The following is a 24273-nucleotide window of genomic DNA, read 5'->3' on the forward strand; positions in this document are numbered from 1 at the left end:
CCAAGCACTGAGTTTGGTTAATAAAAATTACTTTTGTCAGGGCTTAAAATGGGTTTGTGTAGATACAGATAGCAGCAAAACGTTAGTATTTTTTTTTTTTTAATGTCACTTTAGCAACATTTTAGCCTTCTTGTGGTAAATTGGTGCCAGATACACGTTGTCACTACACCACACTTAAATTTCATTCCACAGGCCTTGTTCAAAGCAGGTATTTTGAAATTTTGAGATGAGGCAATGTAACAAAAGGGCAAGCACACATTATACACCTGCACGTGAAAGATCAGTCACACATCCCCTTTTACAGCTGTAAAAGTTATTTGCACAAAAAGACATGGCATTTAACATGCCAACAACCAAAAAAAGCTTTTGTTTTAGTTTCAAAACACAATGCGAAAGCATGTTGCCAAAGAAAGGATTTGCTGAAATGTCAAAGCGGTCTACCTTGGAGCCATCTAATTTCAACAACATGACCTCATAACATTTTCTTACCTGAATTTTCCTCTGTGTGTGTGTGTATGTGTGTGTTTAAAATTTGTGTCTTGTGCAGCACACGTGCACAGCACATGTGAAAAATAAACCCACCACAAACTCCCCTAAAAACCCAAAAGGTGATATTCTGAGACGGTATGCATATTTAGATGAAAGAAGTAGAAACAGAATATGCACTCGGTGTTTCCCCCCGCAGAGGGCTGGTGTCATTTTAGTCCCACATTGGGGCATAGAGCAAAAAATATCAATGTCATTGTGCTATAATGCTAAAAATGTTGTTTGTTTGTTTTTATTATTAGGAAACTAATGGGATTGTGAGATAAGAGGCAAGTTTCTGTATTTTCAGTGACGTTAATATATTGGAGCTAAAATTGCGATTTGATTTTATGTTTATAATATTAGCATTTTTATGACATAAATACATAAATAAATAAAATAAGCATGCTCAAAAGTTTTTGAAAGAGATGTAATATTTTTAATAGGGAACCTGCAGTTTGGTTTATTAAAGGAAAAATAAAAAACCAAATGTAATTTCTAACAAGCAGAAGAAATAAAACCAAAATGCTGGATTTTGTGTAGGAGGAGATGACCGCCATTGCTAACCGTTTGAAACAATAACTCAATATGAGGTGGACTTCCCCTTAAATAGACCTGGACTCTTCTGAAGGCAACACAATTTGAGTTTGCAAGCAGTCACAAAGTCATGATGGATTTCTCACGAGTAATGTATCATATCTTGACTTTCAATGAATGACAGACTTAGAAAAAGCAGTTACGATCAAAGAAAACTCATTGCCGTTTTACCAAAAGGTATTGAGCCTGACTGCTAGATGCCATTTACATTTATTGCTTTAGCATTTCATTAAAAGCGGTGTGCAAGTGAGCTGCAGTCCAAGCCACAGAACCAGTCTGGACATGAGCAAAATGTTTTCTCTGTATCATGATTATGGTCTGCAGTTATGTGGAATTGTTTTGCGTAAATTGTGAGTGGATTAGATGTCATTGCATGTCACTGATTTACAGCAGCTTTGCTGCGAACTAACGCTGGCCTGCAGAAATGTTATCAGCCAAGTACTGACACTCCCTAACACTACATCCTCTCAGTATGAGCAGTAAAATACATCTCCCTGCTCCTCTGAACTACTGCTGACTGGTTAACCACAAAATAAGCCTCAGGAATACACAAGAATCTCCCCCGATACACCTCTCTGCCCAACAATGAATCTGCATTAAGCTGTGAACTGATACTCTGTAAAAAGAACATATATGAAACAACTGTCTTCCTCAATTCTAATGGTGTCTGCACGAGAGAAGAAGAGAAAAGCTTCCTATGAAGCTGATGGAAAGTTAGGTCAATTTGAATACAGATTGCTGCAACTGTTGTGAGGCATGTGATTCCTCTTCACATGCCTCATTTTGCTTGCAAATGGGCAGATTAGTACAAAGGAACACAATATGCAAGAAAAAAGGTTTTTGTTTGAGGTTTAAGGACAACACAGCATACTCTGAATGTGGAATAATATAGTCAGTACTCTTTAGCATGCTTGTTACTTATTTATATTGTTCATATTAAAATATCAGGGTTTTATTGGTAACAAACCAGACAGATACACGCATATTAGCAGCATGTTCCATCATATACCATATCTCTTTGTTTGTGTGTGATTGTGTGTGAAGTTTCCATTGAGAACAGTGGGCTGACTCAAAATGAAAACTCATTGTTTCCTCTACAAGCCTTTGAGACAGAAGATGAGTGGAAAACTAGTTTCACACAGACATGCACGCATGCAATATTCAATAATGCAAAGATTATGAAAGAATCCAAAGCACAGTGACACTGACATTGACACATGAATATTGTAATGTGAAGCAGACATGCAGTAACATCACACACCATTAAACAGCCAAGGCAAACACAGTGTTGTCTTTGTAGAAATTAGAGCAACTAAAATACCAACACACTCATCAGAAGAGATCAGATGTCTAAAGAGGGAGCTGAATTTACATTATTTTAAAATCTGAAAGAATTTCAATTTGTTTGTTTACTTAAACGTTAGTCTTAACAGATCATTTCTATTCATTTCTTCCTGGTGTATTTCCCATTAATGTGGCTATTGTGGCTTTGTGGTTCATGCTAATGTTGTTCTCACCACCTCCATTGTAGAGATTACTGTAATTGAGTTGCAGCAAAGTGTCAACTCATGTAAGCTTTCCAAGACACGTGACTTTACATGAATGGTATTCAGTTTTGAATTTGGCCCCAAATTTATGTGAGTTGACTTTTTGGTTGCTGTATGATTGTTTGTCTGAACCAAGCTGACGTTTTAGTTCGATGGTGGATGCACAAACGAGGAAAATGGACTGAAGACTAAAGTAGCGGCAGAAAGACAACTGTATCGACTTGAACGACACCATCCATCCAGAAACCAGTATCCCTGCGCTGGAGAGCTATTGCTGCAAAGAGTAAAACCTGCTCATGCTACACTTGGAAAATCCCGACATGTCGACAGCAATAACGCTCGCCCGTGAGCACATAATGGGATGACTCTGGGATGACATATGGATGGAACAACTGTCATCTATACTCTGTTATCCATACATAATAGAATAATAGCCATTCTAGATGACTTATATCTTTATTTACTTCCTTTGAGACTCATAAAAATGCTTTCCAATGCAAGATTTGCAAAATGGGAATAATAAGATTATTCTTTCATAAATATTCTGTAAGATCTATCGCTTTATTTTTTGTTGATTCTGAACATAATCATACTACATACAATACTCATTACATCCTTAGATCATCCAAGGAGACGCAGAACTTTGTATGTATACTTGTATTATGTGTGATAACCACTCAGCAGGGAGTCTGCCCATCTACGTCTTTTGAAGATTAAAACAGCAGACAGAAAAGAGTAAAAAAGGACAAATTATGTACAAAATATTAAATACATAAATACACATTATGGCAAAAAAATACTGTGTAGTGTTAGTTGTAATTAAAGATTAACACAAGCATTCAGGTAAAACCTTCTTCACTGTATGCTTTGTAAGTTTTAATTTGAGTTGCTATCAAAACTCTTGTGGTGAACATAAAACAGCAGGTGAGAATCGGCAACAACCGGCAAGGCAGAGAAATCTCCCACAACAAAGCAGCACACCTTTAACTTTTCTTTTTGTGTCTCTTTTCTAACCTTGTTTGTTTTTCATCTGTGTTGTTGCTTGCACGCTGTGAGGTTTTTAAAATTTAGACGCAAATCCCTTTTTTTACTCACAATCTCTGTCTCTCTTTGTCTCTTTCTGTCTCTGTCACTCTCATCAGCGCTCTCCTTATTCTTTATTTCCTCTTCTCTTTTAACCTCTTGCAACTCTCTAAAGGTGTGCGCATTTTTGTGTGGGAGGGTAAAGAAAGGGGACTGGAAAGATTATAGCCTTTGGGGTGTGAAAAAGTGTGGTTTACTTTACCTCGACCGGCTGAAGCAGTGTGCATAAAGTTAATCACAATCACAACTTTGTGTCGACTGCACACCCTGCCAAAATTTTAGGTTAAAAGAAACACATGACTACCACTGTTACTGGCACGGGAGATAATAGCATCATGCTTTAATGTGTGTGTGAAGCTGGCTGACAAAATTCTGATATTTTGAACATCACATTCTAATTTTTACAGATTAATAATGCATCAGTTTTACAATCCAAATCCACACAAACTAGTCAAACAATCAGTAGCCAGCAGTATCACACTGGCTGTTCGCCAACTTAAGTATTACCAGCTCTTTATACGTGTTTGTGTGTTTGTCTTCAGCTCCAGGAACACTTGACACCATGAAGAGTCACATCTTAAGCAAGTCTGTCCACTTTTTTCCCCCTCTGTTTCATTAATATCATGTGACGATGTCTAAGCCACTAGTTGTGGTACATTCGACTGCAGTAGTAGTAGCAGTTATTGTTCCCGCTCACAGATCACACGTTCTAGTTTGTAAATTTGGCAACACAATTCAGTAAGGTGTCATGTTACAGCACACAAGCACACTAAACTAAATAAACAGCGCCTCTCAAAGGTTATTAAGTGCAATTTATTTATTTAGATCCCCAGTGCTCTCTACATTGAAAAGCATTAGATCTTCAAATCAATATTATTTGTAGAAAATTCAACAAAAATAGGGCCAAAAATAATAAACACTCTCAAATGCTCTAAGTATTTGAGTTTCTCTGATGGTAAATCACTGAGATTCGAAGCAAGGAACTGATGAGTTTGGGGAGAAAATTATTGTTAATTCATTTGCTTTTAGCCATTTAGACTAGTGTGTGTGTGTGTGTGTGTGTGTGTGTGTGTGTGTGTGTGTGTGTGTGTGTGTGTGTGTGTGTGTGTGTGTGTGTGTGAGTGAGTGAGTGAGTGAGTGAGTGAGTGAGTGAGAGAGAGAGAGAGAGAGAGAGAGACTTTGAGAGACATGATAACATCACACAGTTGCTGCAGATTTGTCGGCTTTACATCCATGAAATGAATCTCCCATTCCACCACATCCCAAAAGGACTCTGTTGGATTGAGATCTAGTAACTGAGGAGGCCATCTGAGTACAGCGAACTTACTGTCATGTTCAGATGATCTGAGCTTTGTGACAAGGAACATTATCCTGCAGGAAGCAGCCATCACAAGACGGGTACACTGAAGTCATAAAGGAACTGACATGATCGCTAGCTGTTACAAAGGGGAAAAAACTGTTCCCCACATAATTACACCACCAGCAGCCTGAAATGTTGATTTTGACCCTTGCAACAAATGTTGCAGAAGAGAAATTGAGACTGAAACAATGTCTTTCCAATGTTCCAACGACCAATTTTGGGGAGTACGTGTAAATTGTAACCAGTCTCCTGTTCTTAGTTGACAGGGGTGGCACCCGGGGTTGTTTTCTGCTGCTGTAACTCATCTGCTTCGGAGTATGATGTGCATGTGTTATGCATTCAAAGATGAGTTGAGATGAGTTTCTGTTGTCTTCCTAACAGCCTTAAGCAGTTTGACAATTTTCCTCCAACATCAACAAGAACTGCCACTCACTGGATATTATCTTTTTTCCACCCATTGCCTGTAAACAGTAGAGATGGTTGTATAGGGAAAACCCAGATCAGCAGTTTCTGAAATACTCAGATCAGCCTGGCTAGCACCAAATACAATTAAATCACATTTCTTCCCCATTCTTATGCTTGGTTTGAATTACAGCAGGTCATATTGACCAATGTCTACACGCTTAAATGAGTTGTTGCTATGTGATTGTGTTAACGAGCAGCTGAACAGGTGTGGCTAATGAAGTGGTCGACGAGTGTATATAAAGTGTATGTAGTATATATATATATTGAGTTATTTGGTTGAAAGCGAGTCAGTAGCTATTCACTCCGTGGAGCTTTACCTTAATCATTATTCAATGTGTTAGTAGCCCTATATGAACCACAACTCAGTCCCTGATGTCGACTCAAAAAGCAGCAGAAAAGCGGATCACGTCTGCTTGTTCCTTATCCTTGGATTGATGAGAATTGTTTTAGGACTGCCCATGAAGATCTGCTGTTTTTGTTTACAGAAACAAGCATCTTTCCGGTTCTCCACAGATCAGCCATCCCTAAGTGAGCCTGCTGAATTTCTTGCTTGTCATCAGAGCAAGAAAAATCTGATTTTCTGCACTGGGAGAGGTCACTTAATGCATTCTGGCTTCAGCAGTTGACAAAAGTTGCTTTCAAATGTTGCGTGGAGCTGAAGCCTTGTGACTGAACGTGAAGAGTGGCCTTAGGACAAAGAGTTCCGTTTAGAGTTCTGGCTTGTTAAAATCCTATTTTAAAAGGCAAAGAGAGTAAAGTCCAGCCATATCTTTTCTAAGCTAGTCCTCAGCCAAAATATGCATGTTAAGAAGTACATTTATATTCCAAATATTACAGAAATGATATATCTAGTTATTTATAGTGAGAAATAGCAACTTCTGAAACATGAATCCAAGAGAATTTTGATTATTTACAATGCTCTAAAGAGAAAGCCGTATTATTGTAATCCCAGTTCCAAAAATGTTAGAATGCTGTGTAACATCTAAACAAATATGTGTGTCAGAAATATTGTCATGGTAAATGGACTGGTTCTTATATAGCGCTTTTCTACTCTTTCTGAGCACTCAAAGCGCTTTACACAACTTGTACATTCACCCATTCACACCCATTCGCACAAGCACATTTTTCTAAGTGCTTTCTAAGTAACATTCACACACACATTCATACTCCGATGGATGCATCGGAGAGCAATTTCGGGTTAGTATCTTGCCCAAGGATATTTGGCATGCAGACTGGGGAAGCCAGGGATCGAACCACCAACCTTCCGATCAGTAGATGACCTGCTCTACCACCTGAGCTACAGCCACGTCATGAACCCTCTGGAGGAACCTATCAAGTCATTAGATCTGGAATTGGTAATGGGTCAGCAGCATGACAGAGCATTTTACAAAGGCAGAGTTTCTTTGAAGAAAATGGGCGGCGGCTCACCACTCTGCAAAAAGCTACATCCACAAATTGTTGAACAAATACAGAATTATGGTCCTCAATAAAATTAACTGTGAAGACATTGAATATCTCAACATCTACAGCACATAATATCATCAAAAGATTCCTTGACTGTGGAGAAATCTCTGTGTGCACGGAGAAAGCCGAAAATCATGCACTAAAAATGATTCTGAAAACAGGCATGATTCTGATATGGAAATCACTGCATGGGCTCAGGACAACTTCCAGAAATCACTGCCTGTGAACACAGTTCATTGTACCATTCACAAATGCAGGTTAAAACCCATCTGGAAATCAATCCGAAAACGCTGCCGTCTTCTCAGCAGCATAAAATGGATTGAGGCAAAGTGGAGAACTGTTGCCACGTCCTCTGAACCGAAGAGGAAAAGGTTTATCCAGCTTGTTATCAGTTCAGGTGGTATGCAATCATATTTTAAAACATACATGTATGCAATTAATAGATATGCAGACACTGCATTAAATGAGGACTAGATAGTTTCCTACATGCTGGATTATCTTATATAAGGACCAATTATGCACACTGCTGCCTTTAACATCTGTAGCAAATGTGAATCCAAATACAGGGGCTTCAGTGAAGAGGACAGATCAGTCACAGTTAAAATTACAACAAATAGCAAAGGAAAAAATTGCTGTACCACAGCTGAGGAAGCCAACCAAGAGCATTCTATCTGCAAAAGCACATAAAACACAACCCTGTGAACCAAACCCTCCAAAAACACCCGAGACTTGAGGCCACAAACAAAACAAACACAAACAGCCAGCCACAGGACTCGAAACAGAAAGATTGCATTAAAAGCTTAACCCTAACACAAAACAATATGAAAATAAAGATGAAGACATCTAATGAAAAATGATCATGTCATACATGCATATTTTTAAACCCTTTCCACTTGGGCTATAGCCTATCTCAGCTAACTATAGTTAAGAGACAAGGCACACAGTGGATAGGTCACTATTTCAGAACAAACAGGGCAGACAAAATGTTACAAAATAACCAAGCCGCGTTGCTATCCCAGAGTAAACATGACAACTGAGGGAACATACAGTATCTGTCTGCATGCATGCGTGTCTACATTTGTCCTTCTCACCTGTGTTTCCTCAGGAGCATCTTCTGTTTTTTCACAGTGTTTGTCTTCCCACAGAGAAGTGTGTGTGAGTGATGTGGTAAAGCACACACACATACAGACATACAGTGGCATTATGCACCTGGCTGCTGCATGACAAAAGTTTATCAGAGAGTGAATCTAGTGTAAACCAACAACGCAGGTGCTGTCTATGTGTGCGTATGTGTGACATCACTTCTCCCCATGCACAGCAGCAGTGCTGTTCTGTAGTTAGACAGTATCGGTCTTTAAAACAGCAAAAAGATATTATTTAAATCTAAATTACAATAATTCACTTTATTGAATTTAAAGGCAGAGCAATCTTAAGGTAAAAACGTGGTTTAAGGCAGTTTTTAAAGCAGTAAGTAAGCAACCAGTAAATCTGCACGTGCTGGCCTCCTGTGAACGTGTGATATTGGTTTCTGTTAGCCACAACCCACCCTGAGTTCTTGGAGTGAAATATTAAGCAGACACTGGTTTAAATATCTGCAAGAAAGATAAGCTTCTCCACAGCCAGCCACAGTTGTATTACTTGCAGGGGTCAAAGCAGCATAACATTAATGGGGCTGGTGCAAATTAGAATAGAATAGCCCTTTATTGTCATTAAACATGTACAATAAAGTTGTGGTTGCTCCACATCAACAGTGCAAAAAATATAAATAGTAAGATGCCAGGAATAAATAACAAGCAAGAGGAATATATGCAAAACAAGAGAAAAACACATTAAAGGACAAGTTGCAAAGTGCTTGAATGTATTGCAGAGGACTTGTTCTTTAATATTCTGAAATTCTCCCAGAATATCAAAGAAAGTATCAAAGGACACACTTTGAAACATCATTATGGTTTTTGCCCACTCATGTGGATTAGAGACCTAATTGAATCCTGGAGCAAACGTAAGAAGTACATTAAGAAGAAAGAATATCATGATGACATAACAAATGTGTCATATTTAATACGTGAAAATCTGCTAATGCAATGAGACTAAAAAAAAACCTCTGGTACAAGCAACCAGGCAAATGTATGAAGAGTTCTAATGTGGGCCTAATCAGTTAAATTTATGCAAGCATGAACATGAAACAGGAAGGAGAAGTGTGTGTGTGTGTGTGTGTGTGTGTGTGTGTGTGTGTGTGTGTGTGTGTGTGTGTGTGTGTGTGTGTGTGTGTGTGTGTGTGTGTGTGTGTGTGTGTGTGTGTGTGTGTGTGTGTGTGTGTTATTACAGGGGAAGTCCTTTTTTCTGTATTTTTTCTTCTTTTCTTTTTTTTTTGGTGTCTTCGGGGATGCCAACCTCAGAGGAAACCCCTCCTCTGCTTGCCTCCCACGCATCCACCTACACATTGGAAACTTCTAACTAAAAAGTACACACACACACACACACACTTACACAAAGACACACACACAAGGTTTAATCACCAAGGCCACCTCTAAAGGCTTTCAGATGATCTAAAAGAAGTCATGCACCCAGTTACAGATTTAAGGTATCTGTATTTTACTTTAGCATTCCTACTTAACAAAACAATTACACAAGAACTTGTGTATTTTTATGCCACCATTTATCTGACAGCAATTGTGTGTTACTAACAACATTCACCAACTGCTTTAAAAAACAAGTGAATCGATGAGGTGGATTCTCTTTCACACACTTCAGACTAAAAGAGAGAAACTATAACCATATAGCCAAATGCAGTGGATCACCTTCATGAGCAACTGTATATTTTGGATTATAGCATAGTTTAACACAAAACTGCTTACTGGAAACAGAACTACCTTATCAGATTTCTAGCTTCACAGAAAACATCACACGTCTGTATACAGCTACAGACAGATCACAACAACCTTTGTTGAATAGCTCACCCTTTTCTAGACTGGGTGCTATCAATCGTTTTTCACAGCACACTGCATCGTATGAAGTCATCTCCAGTGAATGGTAAATGGTAAATGGCATGTATTTGTATAGCGCTTTACACATCCAGTCATCCACCCATTCACACACTGAAGGTTAAAAGATGTTTGTGACAGATCAACACAAACTATGTTGCAAGTAGAGGTCTAAGGAGCTCGGAAAGAAAAGCGCTGGACTTCTTTAAGTTGTTTGAAGGCGTTTCACCTCTCATCCGAGAAGCTTTCTCAGTTCTAGGGGTCTAGAGTCCCAGATTTAAGCCCTGTGGGAGTGTCCCTCCCAGAGGGATAATAGACCCCCTAATGATCCTCTACCTAATCTCACTGCCAAGGTGTGAAAACAGGTCACAATGTAGGTCATAATCAGCCAAGGTTTCGGGTGGGCTCATTGTGAAAATGTAGAGATAAAATACTTTTATAGACGGCTTTTTTTTTTTGACGGATACTGATATAATTGATTGGTAAACTGATGTTTTCCTTTGATCTAAAAGTATAGTTGTGTAGTATTTTGTTGTAAAAATACTTAATTTATTGTCATTTCTGTGTGACGACTTGGTTCTGGCTTAACAAACACAAAAATGACAAAGAATAACTGAAGATATTAGGGTGCTGATATTTTTTTTAAAAGCCAGACACATGCATTTACTGTGTGATAGGTAAACACACACAGCCAGACACACAAACATCACTGTTCAGAATGCAGAAAAGAAAAAAGAAAAAAAAAAAAACAGCAGACACACACACACACACATACACACGCACACAAATGGTGGTTTCAGCAGCGGAACAATGCAGGGCTCCCCGTGTGGGGGCGGATACACCCAGAACGGGATGTTCTCTTTAGTGAACATCCCCCACCCCACACTACCCCTACCAACAAACACACACACACCTGAATGGACAGGCACCAACTCACACGATGCACATTTCTAAATCCATAGATAACACACCACAAATCATAAACAAATTCAGTGTATGTCCAGCGTTCAGATGATTCACAAAAGCCCTAACTGGACATTTTGCTTTCACACAGAATTATTTATTACACATAAAGGTCCAAATTTAAACCTGTTTAAATTGTCACCATTTTTACAGTTTGTACTAACATTAAATTTGACTTCCGCTTTTGTAAAGATGGCTATTCTATATTCTTTATTTTTCCAATAAAGGGATCAAACAATGCACATTCAGCACAAATACGGTCCTAGTTTAGATTCATTCTAAAACAACGTAGACTTCATAATTGTTGGTGACAAGGAAATTTCGGTAGTAAACTTTCATTTATTTTGCTTTGTTTTGGTTTCCTCAAGATGAATCTACACTTCCCCACATCAATAACCAGTCTCTGCAAGAACATCTGTTTTGAATGAACTTTTTGAAATGCATTAAATGATTTAGCGACAGAGGGTGAACAGTGCACACATGGGCCTACTGCCCCCTGGTGGCTAAAAACAACCCCCTTAACCTTGATGTAATTTTCCAAGAAACGTTTGGATGCTGCGTAAATTGCAAATAGAAACAGAATGCAGTGAACCCGTTTTTTTAATTCACAACAGAACATTTCAAATGTGTTTTACATATAAATATGATGCATCATTTAAAAAAAATGTTAATTTTGATGGCAGCAATGTGTCTCAAGTAAGTTGAGACTGGGCTGTGCTTACCACTGTGTAGCTTCCCCTCATGTTTTAACATTAATCGAAAAATGTCTGTGAATGGAGCTGTTGCTCGACTTCTAGGAGAGCAGTGTTGTCACCCCAACCGTCGCAGCAGACGGCCGCCCCTCCCTGAGCCTGGTTCTGCCAGAGGTTCCTTCCTGTTAAAAGCGAGTTTTTCGTTCCCACTGTCGCCAAAGTGCTTGCTCATAGGGGATCATATGATTGATGCATTTTTCTCTGACTGTAGTATTCTAAGGTCTTTCCCTTACAATATAAAGCGCCTTGGTGACTGTTGTTGTGATTTGATGCTGTATAAATCTTATAAGTCTTTTTCATTTCTTTATGCTCCAAATCTTTTTAGTCGGTAAAAGGGCTGAATTGAAGTAGGGAAATTCAGAACCCTGACTTTTCTACTGAGAAGCTATGCTGTTCTAATAACTGGAGTATGCAGTTTAACATCGTCTTGCTGAAATATGCAGAAAATACTGCCTAAAGATGAGGTGAAATAACAGCACCTGCGTTTCCCTGAAAAACAAACAAACATCTGGATAGGACAATATGCTCTAAAATCTGCACATACCTTTCAAGTTTGATGGTGCCTTTCTATATTGCAAACGGCCAATATAGACAGTGGACTGGTTTTTGAATTGAGTCCTGGCAGCTAGCCGGATGGTCCCAGTCTTCTTCTGTTCAGAGGATGCAGCATTCATGGTTTCCAAAAAACATACATTTCAAATTTTGATGAATCTGACCACAGAACAGGCTTCCCTTTGCAGTGAATTTTAAATGAGTTTTGACCCAGAGATGACAACAGTTTTTCTGGACTCAACTTTTCATGATATTTAACCTGCATTTGTGGATGCCAAAGTGAACTGTGCTCACAGACAATGATTTCTGTAAGTTTTCCTGACCCCATGTAGTGATTTCTATGCCAGAATCATGCCTGTTTGCAATGCAGTGCTGTCTCAGAGCCTAAAGACAACAGACATCCAATACTGGTTTGTGGCCTTGTGCTTTGAGCACAGACATTTTTCCAGATTCTCAGAACGAAAAGATATGACATCAAGTATTTAAAGTCTTCACAATTTTTTTGTGTCTTCAAATTGAATATAAGGAGCTATTTTTCATGAAACAGTAAAATGTGTCACTTTAAACATTTGATATGTTTTCTATTTTCTATTGTGAATGAAATGTGGGTTGCAAATCAATGCAAGCCTGTTTTATTCACATTTTTCACAGCGTGCCTACATTTTTTGGAGGTGAAGTTGTAGAATCACAAAAAAAACACCAACACTTAGGATTAGCTTACATTTTCACATTCAGCGGGTCTTCAATATAAAAACTGAAATAAAGAGACATGAGGAACTTTCATTTTTAAATTATGTTGGAAGACACTTCTCAAGTATCATCTTTTAAAAAACAAAATTACTTCAGACAATTAGTAGACTATACTCTTAATGACTATAGAAAATATTTATCCAGTCATTAAAAAAACAAAACAAAACAAAATAAAACAGGTAAATGTCACTGTGAAATAACTAAAATTCTATGTTTTTTCCTTCCTGGCCACTTGCTTCTTGATCTTTAGCCCAGTCACACATCATTATTATCTTAGTACACCCACAGACCAGCAGCAATATCATCTGTGCAGACAGTGAATAAGAATCAAGGTTGACATGTCATAGGATGCTCTGCAGAGCTGCAGCGGCCGTGTGACTGGGGTTTAAATGTGCAGCTGAGTTCAACTTGGACCTCTGGCAGTGTCTGACTAACATGGCAGCTGCTAGGACTGCAGAGCTGAAGATAAAGGAAGCCCCACTGAGGAAGAAAGTTGCTGCATAGTTTCCCGTCCGATCAACTAACCAACCTGAAGAAATAGGAAAGAAAAAAGATAAACATATATTTTTTTTAAATCCATATTTTAAAGTGTACATATTTTATTTTCCTCCAAAATGCCATTGTTTTACAGAGTTTATGCTCAAACTTCTGCACAGTTATTTCTGAAAATATGGATGTAAAAGCATGTAGAATGAAAATTAGGTGGTGCCTTGTGCCTTATGAAACAGAAACAAGTGGAGAGAGCTGCTCGTTCTTTGCAAACAGCAGATTCTAGAAGGCAAAAAAGACCTAAAAAGGTTGGTATAGAGGCTAGAACATGCATGGGGGAATAAATAGGATGAACAAACAAAGTTTGACTCTTAACTCTGCTGTAGTATATTCATGAATCCTTACCTCCAATGGGAGGGCTGAGCAGGTAGGGGATGGCATGAAGGAAGTAAACCACACCCAAAGCTGAGGTGAGATAGGTGGAGCCCACAGTGTCAGAAGTCACCACTGGTATTAGTGCTACATATGCACCATCAAAGTACCCATAGAGTATGGAAAAAGGCACGAGAAGGGAGAAGGAGCTAAGGGAAGGCATGAACATACAGCAGAGGCCTTCCATGGCCACCGCCACCGTGTAGCTCAGCATGCGAAACCTCCTAACACACCTAGAACGAAGGAAATCTATCACCACTGAACTTTGAATTAAATGCAACAAACTAATTTTTAACTAACAAAAATAAACTCCAGGTTAATACTTACCCCCTATCTGTGATCCATCCAAAGGTGATATTGCCAACAATTCCACAGACTCCAAATACAGACATGAGTAAAGCAGCATGCTGAGGCTGCACCCCCAAACTGAGGGCATAAGGAACCAGGTAAACTATTGGAGGGCTGCAACCATACGCCATAAACAGGAATGATATGGACAAAATCAGGAAGCTGGGTATCAAAAGGAAGCCAAACTCCTCCCTGGACTCGAAACAAAAGCACTGACCTCTGGATGAAGGGTTTACTAAAGGATTATTGTCACTTTGTCTGGCTTCATTAAATTTTGAGTCTTCTATCTTTCCATCCATGTCTTCCAAGTTTTTGCTCAAGCTAATGCTTTCCACCAATTTCAAGTCCTCGGTCATGTTGGGTAACTTAAGATCTGAGAATTCAATGTTGCCTAGCATTGTGTCTGTTAGTGAGTTGCTAAATAAAAAGCATTTCCCTATCTTCAGATCTATTAACTTCCGATCAGATGGCTCCAGGGTTGGAAGAAATGCTATGTTACCTAGTTTTCCCTTTTCAAGTCCAAAGTTTTTCAATGTTCCGTTCGGTATGAGGAGCCCCTGAGGACCCTTTAAGTTCTTTACATCCAGCTGCTTGTGGTCCACTTGGATACAATCAGCAGATATTTGTTCAGGGACTTTAAAATCCAGCACTGTCTTCATGCAGTTTTTCCCAAATTTTGTCAGCTTGCTTTCCCATGTCCTTCAGATGGAGTGAGAAAGATAAGAAAATAATTAGATTTCAATTTTTTTAAGGATTAGGTGATCTTTTAAATCTGTGGCAAGATGGATCAGGTTTTTTTTCCTAGTGTATCCTGTAGGTAGTTAATCGAATTGGGATATTTGGAATTTGGGGGTAAACAACCGTGGCTCTTTGAGCAGTTTTTGCAGATTGCTACACTGCTATACTAAGTCATGCTAGGAGCTGCCATTTGGGTAACATTTACCAGAAGAACATTTCATTGTAATGAGATGAATAATGTTATCCATTTTACCTGTCAGTAGTTTTACTTTTAGAACAACATATTTCTTTTATATCCAAGTAAAATACACCAAAATACCCAAGAACTTACCTTTGACTTCCTCTTGGTTCCAGCGGCCTCATCAGGGCACCACAGACACACAAGTTGGACACAAATGCTCCAAGAATGAGCAGCGCTCCTCTCCAGGAATAATACTCTATAAGGAGCTGAACTGCAGGAGCCAGGAGGAAGGTCCCAATGCCACTGCCTAAAGATGAGGTAACATTGGATTTGATGGAATGAAATAAAACACGAAAAGAGTGAAGGGGGAATATGGGATGAGGAACTTAAAAGCAGACTGAAAAAAAGCACAGAGGAACACAGTAAATACATACAGGTGGAAACGGTGAAAGGAAGAATGAACAGGTGAGGTAAGAAAAATAAAGTATCAGTGAAAAGAAAGAAAAATTAAGATAAGTAAAGATGTCACTACCAGACAGAGCGATGCCATAGGCCAGAGCTTTCCTCTCATTGAAGTACTTCCCAACCATCGCTATGGCTGGTGTGTAGCTGAGAGCAAAGCCAAGACCTGCAGAGAATGAATAAAGGGTTTTTGTAGTTTGGGAGACCTGCCATATGTTGCCAAATCTCCTCAGAAGCTCTCATATGTGCCATTCTACAATCTGCTATGTACTTAGCAAATATTTTCCCCAAAGCAACTTGGTATAACAATATTTAAACTCCACAGTAAGATCATCATTAACGTTCACGGCTCATATCATTATATTTTCCCCTGTAAAAATGCTTCTGTTTTTTTCTCTTTTTTAACAAGTGAAAAAAACTGTTTCCCTTTCCCTTCAAGTGGTCACAATATAGGTCGAGGCTCCCTGAGGTTCTGTCGGTGGTATCTTTCTGTTAAATGGTTTAACCCACAAACCCTTTGAAGGGCATCTGTAGTAAAAATGTGCCAAATCAAACATGTGTAGCTACCCGCTGTAGCGACCAGTCAAAAGTAGCTTGTGTCTTTGTATATAGATGTTTGTACTGTACTGTGTCAAAGTCTTGAGCCACACATCAAATGTACAGACATGTGTGGAAATGCAGTATATTAGTAGCAGAATATGTACAACACATTCTGAACTCTCTTAGGCAAGCTTTCTTGTCATTTCTTTAAGTAATCTTAAAGAATAGTTCTCCAGGCTTCTTGAAGGACTTTTGAAGTTCTTCTTTGGCCACCTTTTGTTTCATTCACTATAGGGCTGCCACAAACGATTATTTTGATAGTCGACTAGTCACCGATTATTTTTGCGATTAGTGACTAATCAGATCATGCATCCATTGGACGTAAAACGTACAGCTTATTGCACCAGCATGCATCTGCTCTTATATAACTATCATTAGCTTATAGCTTTAAGTGTTTAAGGTATGTGCTAACTAAAAATAAAAACAAGATGATAGTTTATTAAATTTTAATGAAATTTGCAGATTGTTTCGGTGAAGTTTAATAAACTCCTTGCTATTGTAACGATGTAAAAGAATGAATATGGTTTTATTGTTGTTAAATTCCTGTTAAACTTGGGATCTCAACCATGGGTTTATTTTGAAACTTTTATTTTGAAAATCCGCAGCGGAAGTCTTCTACTGGTAAACGGGTTTTCCCTAAGCTTATCCGTTAGTAGCAATGAACCTTTTGCTGTGTTTGGGTGGAATCCTGTTGCTGGAAACCCATGGTTATTCATGTCCCATGTTACTGCAGAAACCCACAAAAGGGGAATAAACCACGCCTGAGCTCTACCCATCTCAAGTCCAGAGAGTTTTACTCATACAGCACCGGACATAGAGACTGAGGGGGGTTACACTATCTAAAATATAACGGGACACCGGAGTATATTCTCGAGCATCTCACATTTCTGATGATCAGTTGTCTGCTTGATGTTTATGCTGTGTAAAAACTATAACTTTAATCTCAGCCAAACCGATTTACTCAGGAACAAATAAAATACAAAAAAAAAGCCAAACAATAACATTTTTAAGTTATCTAAGTGACTTATATATGTTTAACCTGAGTAGCGAAAGACGGCGGTGGGTTTGAAAATGATTTGCGGGGAGTCCGGTGCTCTCACGGGCTCTAGTGAGCCTTGCCCCTGGCTAGCTATCGAGCTAGTGGTAACAGATGTCTCGGAAAACGTCGGAGCGCTTTTGAAAATATGTGGTGTCTTGATAAACTGAGCAGATATTTGAGGTTTACACAGTTACATTCTCGTCTGAAAATATGTTAAACGTTTATTTTGTGACATGGAAAGAATAATAAGAGTAATAAACTAACTAGCTGCTGCCATTGTTAGAAACTGAGCTGGGCTGCGCTATGAATTCTGGGACAGAGCTACTTCTTCTTCGGGGTTTAACGGCAGCTGGCATCCTTGTACATGCAGTGCTGCCATCTTCTGTTTCAGTCCGTTATTACACTCTTAAATCCTACTACTTATTCCTGCATCTTTTGTGAGCTTCAAACGACACGTCGACTATTAAATCAGTCGTCGACGATTTTGATAGTCGACGTAATCGTGACTAGTCGACTAATTGTGGCAGCCCTAATTCACTATAAAGATGATCCCACAATGCTTCAATAATGTTGAGGTTTGGGCTCTGTCCATGACTTATGTTACACTGCGTGTTTTTCTATCCAAGTATGCTTTTAATGGATTGGCAGTGTGGGTGGCATCATTGTCCCTCCATGACAATCAGAAGCCTTCCAGATGATTTTGACAAGATCTCCAACAACCAAGCTGGTTCCCTGTTGACGCATGTCTGTTACCATTTAATCTTCTGTGCTTACATTTAAGATCATGCTGTGTATGTTAGATATGTGTGTACAGGATCGTGTGCACATGGAGGACTGCTGCAGTCCTCCATGCGGCTGTTATCTGTTATCTGCAGTACACAACAGATAACAGATAACAGCCGTGTATCATGAACATGTACCTGTGAGGACACCCAGAGACATATAAAGATACTCCAGGCTGTTAGCAAAGGAGCTGATAATCAGACCAGCAGATGACAGCATGCCTCCGAGAATCACTGTAGCTCTGCAGGACAGACGGTTCCCAAGAAAACTGCCCAGAGGAGCTGCAGAGACAGTTTCAGTAGATTTGTTTTATTCATAAGATTTTTTTTCAATTAATGCCTCATTTTCAAAAGAAAAGCAAGTTTGTGTAGACGCCTGTTAATTGCAACAATATTTGTTTCTTCCCCTTCTGGCCAAACTATACCCTCCTAACTTGTGTATGGTTTGATAAGAATATAAAAATAAAAAAATGGCCTGTATTTGTATAGCGCTTTTCTAGTCCCTAAGGACCCCAAAGCACTTTACACAACCAGTCATCCACCCATTCACACACACATTCACACACTGGTGATGGCAAGCTACATTGTAGCCACAGCCACCCTGGGGCGCACTGACAGAGGCGAGGCTGCCGGACACTGACGCCACCGGGCCCTCTGACCACCACCAGTAGGCAACGGGTGAAGTGTATTGCCCAAGGACACAACGACCGAGACTGTCCGAGCCGGGGCTCGAATCGGCAACCTTCCGATTACAAGGCGAACTCCCAACTCTTGAGCCACGATCGCCCAATATACACTGTTAGCCTTTGAAGTGCTTTTGATAACTGGTGCAAATGATCATCTTACCACAAAGCATAGTGGTGGAGTCTATCAGGCTGTGGATCCAGGCAGTGTTGGAGTAATCCTTCCCAAAGTGCATTTGAAACTCAACAAAGAACATGGAGACACATCTGCATACAGAGAGATTGTTCGTGACATGAATAAGGAAGTGTGAAATAAAGCAATAAACTGATGATAATAGGATTAGTAGCTTTCCTCAATAACAACTTCAAAGAGGTTTATTACATTCAGTAAGTCAATAAGAAAAGAGAAAGTCTTCATATCGAAGAACAGATAAAACATAATTAGTCTGTCAGTTGGGCTAACACCGTATCTTCAGGTCAGTATATGATGGGCTCTTACATCCACTATCTATATCATGTATATATTAACTTTTGGGTGATGATTTGGGCCAAATGCAATATTAATTAGACTATTTAATACTTGCCAAATCCTTGTCTGTCAGACTTGGCAACCAAGTATAATGTTTATCAGTTTATGACAGGCATTTATATCAAACAAAGATTATATTATCTATTGAGTTATCAAACAGGGCTCTGCACTCCATGACCTGTATTTTTATTTATTCATTTTTTTTATTAACCTTTATTTAACCAGGAAAATCCCATTGAGATTAAAAACCTCTTTTTCAAGGGAGACCTGGCCAATATAGGCAGCAGCAGGTGTCTCACAGTTACAGAAATTACTCAAACACAGGCAGCAACAACACACATGCAACAATAAGTGAAAGAATACAAATATAATAAAATTCAATAAAATTCAAATAAAAATAAATAAATAAATCAGTTAAAATGACAATCAATCTAATTGAAACAGTTGCATGTTATGGACTTGGCCTCAAGGATTCATAGCTTAGATTTAAAAGCACTTAATGAAATAAATTCAGTCATTTTCCATTCCTTCTGCAGTTTGTTCCAAGCCGAGGGTGCTAAATGGACAAAAGCTCTTTTACCAAGTTCAGTTCGGGCAAATGGAACAGAAAGCAACAAGTAACCATGCGGACGAAGAGAATACCAACCAGCATGTTTCATTACAAGCAGGGAACATAGATAAGAAGGCAGCAACCTCAGTATCGCCTAAGTATTTTATTCACCCTTGCTGTCTGTTACTTAACACCAGGCAGCACTTCTAGTTCTTGAAGCCTCAGACAAGAACAGTGCTGTAAATCACTCACCGCCTTGATACAATTGACATTAAAACAGAATTCGATGTATTATTATTTTCATCATTACACACTTTTTCATTTCTTGTACTTTGTTTGCCAGTACTACAAAAGCTTTAGCAATGTTAGCTTTTATTTCAGGCGGAGAAACAAACTAGAGGATGAATGGCTTTCTTTGTTCTTCAATTTTACAAGCTACAAATTTGATACCTTTAATGATTAACAATCACAGACGTTTTCTCTAACAGCCTGTTAGGTGTTAAAAAACAAAAGGCAAGGCAAGGCAAGGCAAGGCAAGTTTATTTGTATAGCACAATTCAACAGCAAGGTGATTCAAAGTGAAAACAAAAAAACATATTTTTTCTCCCCAGGAAAATCTACGGTTTCAAAATCAAATATATACTATAGGGGTGACCTCACAGGGTTGAAAGATTATATTATCTATTGAGATATATGGCAAGTGACATTATGTCCTGCGTGAGCTGGGGTGGTTGGGAAATACTGAGTATTGTAAAGAACATGTTCGTAAATTACATGGAAAAACACAACACTTCACCAAACTTCTTCCTCCCAGCACATGCTGTAAACTATCCAGGTCACTTTTTTTAAAAAAAAAATTACACATTTCACCCAGTTTGTTCACCCAGTCAGTTTCTATAGTGTAAATCTAGAGATAACCTTCAATTAAAGCCAAACACCAGATTGTGGCAGACCTGTGGAAGTAATGTACAGTGACGTAAATGTGGAAACATCTCTGCAGGATTTCAAAGTCTTAGTGGAAAAATAAATATGGCTGCTGAGATGCTTAAAACTTGGAAGTGAGTCAGAATGGATTATTGCCAAGTAATAACTTTGAGGTGTTAATAATCAAATCTGAGAACATAAAGTCTTGCTAAATACAGCTACATGTCAAAACTGCATATTGCATAGTAATAATCCTACACCTGCTACAAAAGGCTAAGCTGGAGCTTTGTACACCTGGAGGTGAAGTCATGTTGAGTAGTTTGTGGAGAATAAAGATTTAAGTACACCAACGAGTGGAAATAATCTGTTGTTGGCCTGGTGCTCTTAAATTAATAACAGATCAAATCATACAGGGAAATACTAAATGGAAGCTGTATCACAAGCATATAAAGAGTGTGTCCAGTAGTGACAAAGGCGAAAAACCACAGCAAAATCTATAGATAAGCGATTTTGTAGTTTTTAAGCATAATTATCTTCAAAGTGAGGACTAGTACCTGGTAGTAGCCTTAAACCAATACAGATACACACTCCTCACCTGGTTACTGCTCGGGTGCAGATGGTAGCGAGAAAACAACCAGCGACAATCATCCAACCCCAGCCTCCTTCAGGCTCGGTCCGGACTCCAGATGCACTTTTGCCTCCTTCAAGTGTCTCCTGCTTGGTAACTGCCATCCCTCCAGCCATTTACAGAACCAGCTGATGTCAGCAAACCTGTCTGTTACATGTCTCTTAAATCACCCTCGTTTGTCGGTGTGCCTTCTGCCACCTCCTGAGAAATTATAGAAATTACATTACATTATCAATAAGTATAACATTAAACCTAATTTCTTATGTATTTGTTATTGTTACACAGTACAATTATACACAGTATAAAACTTTTTTATTACACATTCACATACCAGTGCATCTACACAAATCCCTGGGAGGGTTGTGTCAGGAAGGATGGCTGCAGCGTAAAAGTCTGTGCCAACCCCTTCCTAATATGGGAGCAGTCAAAAGAAGCAATTACTGAACATTTTAATAAAAAAACAAAGAAAGATGATGTAGTCTTTTTGGACACCACAATGGCCTTAAGAGTTTAGAGTCAGTTGTTTTAGTTACCGACTTCACAGATTTCATGGTTGAAAAGTAGGTCAAGAAACTCAAACAAAGTACATTTATTGGAAACACCGACCATGCAAATGCCACAAACAGTGCATATGTAGTTCACTTAGATCCTTTAAGTTAAAACTTTTGTATATTTTTAGTATGGGACTGTCATTTCTACCTGAAGTAATTTATATGTGTTGTTATGGCTCTGTTGTAGGCAGGTAGAAAGATACCAATATGGATATTTATTTATTTAAATATTGCATGAAAGCAAGGGATGGGGTCGAAGTGGGTTGCAAAACAGCTTGCAGCAGTGCAGGAGATATGGGCAGGTTCAAACAGCTTAAATAGTGAACCCTATATATGACTAGCCAACTCGATTCACAGGCGAGAATCAGCTGAGAACATTAGGCAGTCTTTAACCTGCCAGCTCCTGAGTACAAAGTCTGTGCGATGTCAGATTGTGTTAGCTAAATTTGTTTTTACAAATCAGCTCCTGGGTCTTAGCTTTATGTGTGGTGACAAATACAACAGAATAGCCAATAGAACAGCAAACCTTCAAAATAAAACACCAGAAAAAAAATACAGACAATTAAAACCTTAACAAAAGACTAAAATGTAAAGTATTGCACTTGGCCTATCTGTGCTTTTGCAACTCCACTCATGTGTTTGTCCAAAGGTTTGTGTGCAGCTTCTTTTGTTAGGTCATATGTTGCTCAAAATGTTATCTTGACAAAATAACAGGTTAGTCTGCATGCCTGTGCTACCAGCAAACGTATCAAACACAGAAATTCCACCCTGCAGTAAAATGCGAACCTTTTGGCTCTGAAACACTAAAAAGTTTACATTAAGTCATTGAAGACTGTAATTTGTTGTAAAATGTGGCCACAGAACATTTGATTTCGCTTTATATTCATTTGAAAACAAAAAGGGAAAAGCATCCATAAGAAATGTAAATTAGTACAATTCATGTATTATGACTGTCATCTAAATGCATGCTTTGTTTTTTCAGGTAAATGCATTTTTTCTGCTGTTTTTCGCAGAAGCTTTTTGCAGTACAAGTCAAAACAGAGTAAACATCAACACATAGCCTATGTGGGTTAGAGGGTCAAGGAATGGAACTGGAAAGAAAAACGAGCAGGAACAGAAACAGCAGAGCAGCACTGAACAAGACTAAAACACAAAAACAAGTGAGAAGTACGGGTGTTTGCTTACAGCCTCCAGATAATCTCCGCTCCCCTCCGTCACCGCTCCATGACTCAAGTGTTCATCAGTAACGCAGAGAACTTCCATTGATAAGAAGTGGAAGCTAATTGGCTGATCCTTTGACGCATCAGCACGCTGCAGTGGAGCTACGCTTCCGCCATTGGAGGACTGAAGATGAGTTTTTTTAGACTTACACAAAACGCTATGCACGCAATAATAGTGATAACAGTAAAAATGATATTGTTTTTTCAGGTACACGAAACCAGCAGATTCCCAAGCATTTGTTGTGTGTATTTAGTTATGAGTACTTACAACGACCCTAAACGTTTTTTAATGTCACAACAACACGTAAATGAGTCTTTTTCTCGCTACCCAACTCTGCTCAGATCTGTGTTTTGTATATGCAAAGTCAACTCTTTTAACATGGCTGAAAGGCGTTTCTTCCACCGACTTTTTACTTGTAAAATTTGTATTTATTGGCACGTAAATTACAATTGTTTGCCGATAGTGGTCGGCAAACAATTGTAATAATATCTGCCAGCTAATATACCGCTGTGTTTTTATAATAATGAAAAAAATAAATAAATTTTATTTTCACTTTTTTGCAGTGCCATATTTAAAAATGTTCAGAATTTGTTTTTTCAAATCTGTCTTGCAATTTCCTTTAAAATGTTTTCTCCCAGAGGTGGATTGTTTTGCCAATTTTCGCCCTGACTTACCAATGAATGCCTGCCTAAATATTTTAGTGGAGATACACTGGACGCCCACTTTAATATTCAGTCCCAGTGCATACAGATCTGTATCTATTTATATATGTTTTATGTTCAGAAATTTATGTTCAGAAACTCATTAACCTGTATGAATCTGCAGAACCCCCTCTGGCAAAGTGCAGTATTTTTGAGATTTTATTCTAAAGAAGCTCAGCATCTCATTTTATGTATTTACTTGTTATTTTTCAGAATATAAAAGAAAGTGGTAATTGTTCACCCCGCTACCAGAAAAGTGCAACCATCAGATCATAATATCCATAATACTTTTACTGTGTCATCCAGTCAGCTTGAAAAAAAAATTAGTTTTTTTTTAATAAAAAAAAAACAAATAAATAAATAGTTACGGACTCTA

At 38.6% G+C, this 24273-nt stretch overlaps 1 protein-coding gene across 3 annotated transcripts; it reads right to left on the minus strand.

Annotated features, from left to right (window-relative positions):
- Positions 1-4814: 4814 nt before the first annotated feature.
- On the minus strand, positions 4815-23681 carry LOC146505671 (monocarboxylate transporter 12-B-like). 3 transcript variants are annotated; one of them, XM_085183436.1, is made up of 10 exons: positions 23161-23681; positions 21756-21833; positions 21392-21625; positions 18957-19060; positions 18249-18392; positions 15760-15855; positions 15378-15534; positions 14288-15007; positions 14132-14193; positions 4815-13568 (listed from the first exon to the last, which is right to left on the minus strand). In XM_085183436.1, exons 3-10 carry the CDS (start codon positions 21538-21540, stop codon positions 13381-13383), a joined length of 1620 nt encoding a protein of 539 aa, XP_085039562.1. In that variant the 5' UTR covers positions 21541-21625; positions 21756-21833; positions 23161-23681; the 3' UTR covers positions 4815-13380. The 3 variants fall into 3 exon arrangements, with proteins under 3 accessions (XP_085039562.1, XP_085039560.1, XP_085039561.1); XM_085183434.1 differs by having other exon boundaries at positions 13934-14193; positions 23161-23677; XM_085183435.1 differs by lacking the exon at positions 18249-18392 and having other exon boundaries at positions 13934-14193; positions 23161-23679.
- Between the last annotated feature and the right edge of the window lie 592 nt (positions 23682-24273).

Source organism: Neolamprologus multifasciatus, chromosome 13 (genome assembly GCF_963576455.1).
Source record: "Neolamprologus multifasciatus chromosome 13, fNeoMul1.2, whole genome shotgun sequence".
Classification (NCBI taxonomy): Eukaryota; Metazoa; Chordata; class Actinopteri; order Cichliformes; family Cichlidae; genus Neolamprologus; species Neolamprologus multifasciatus.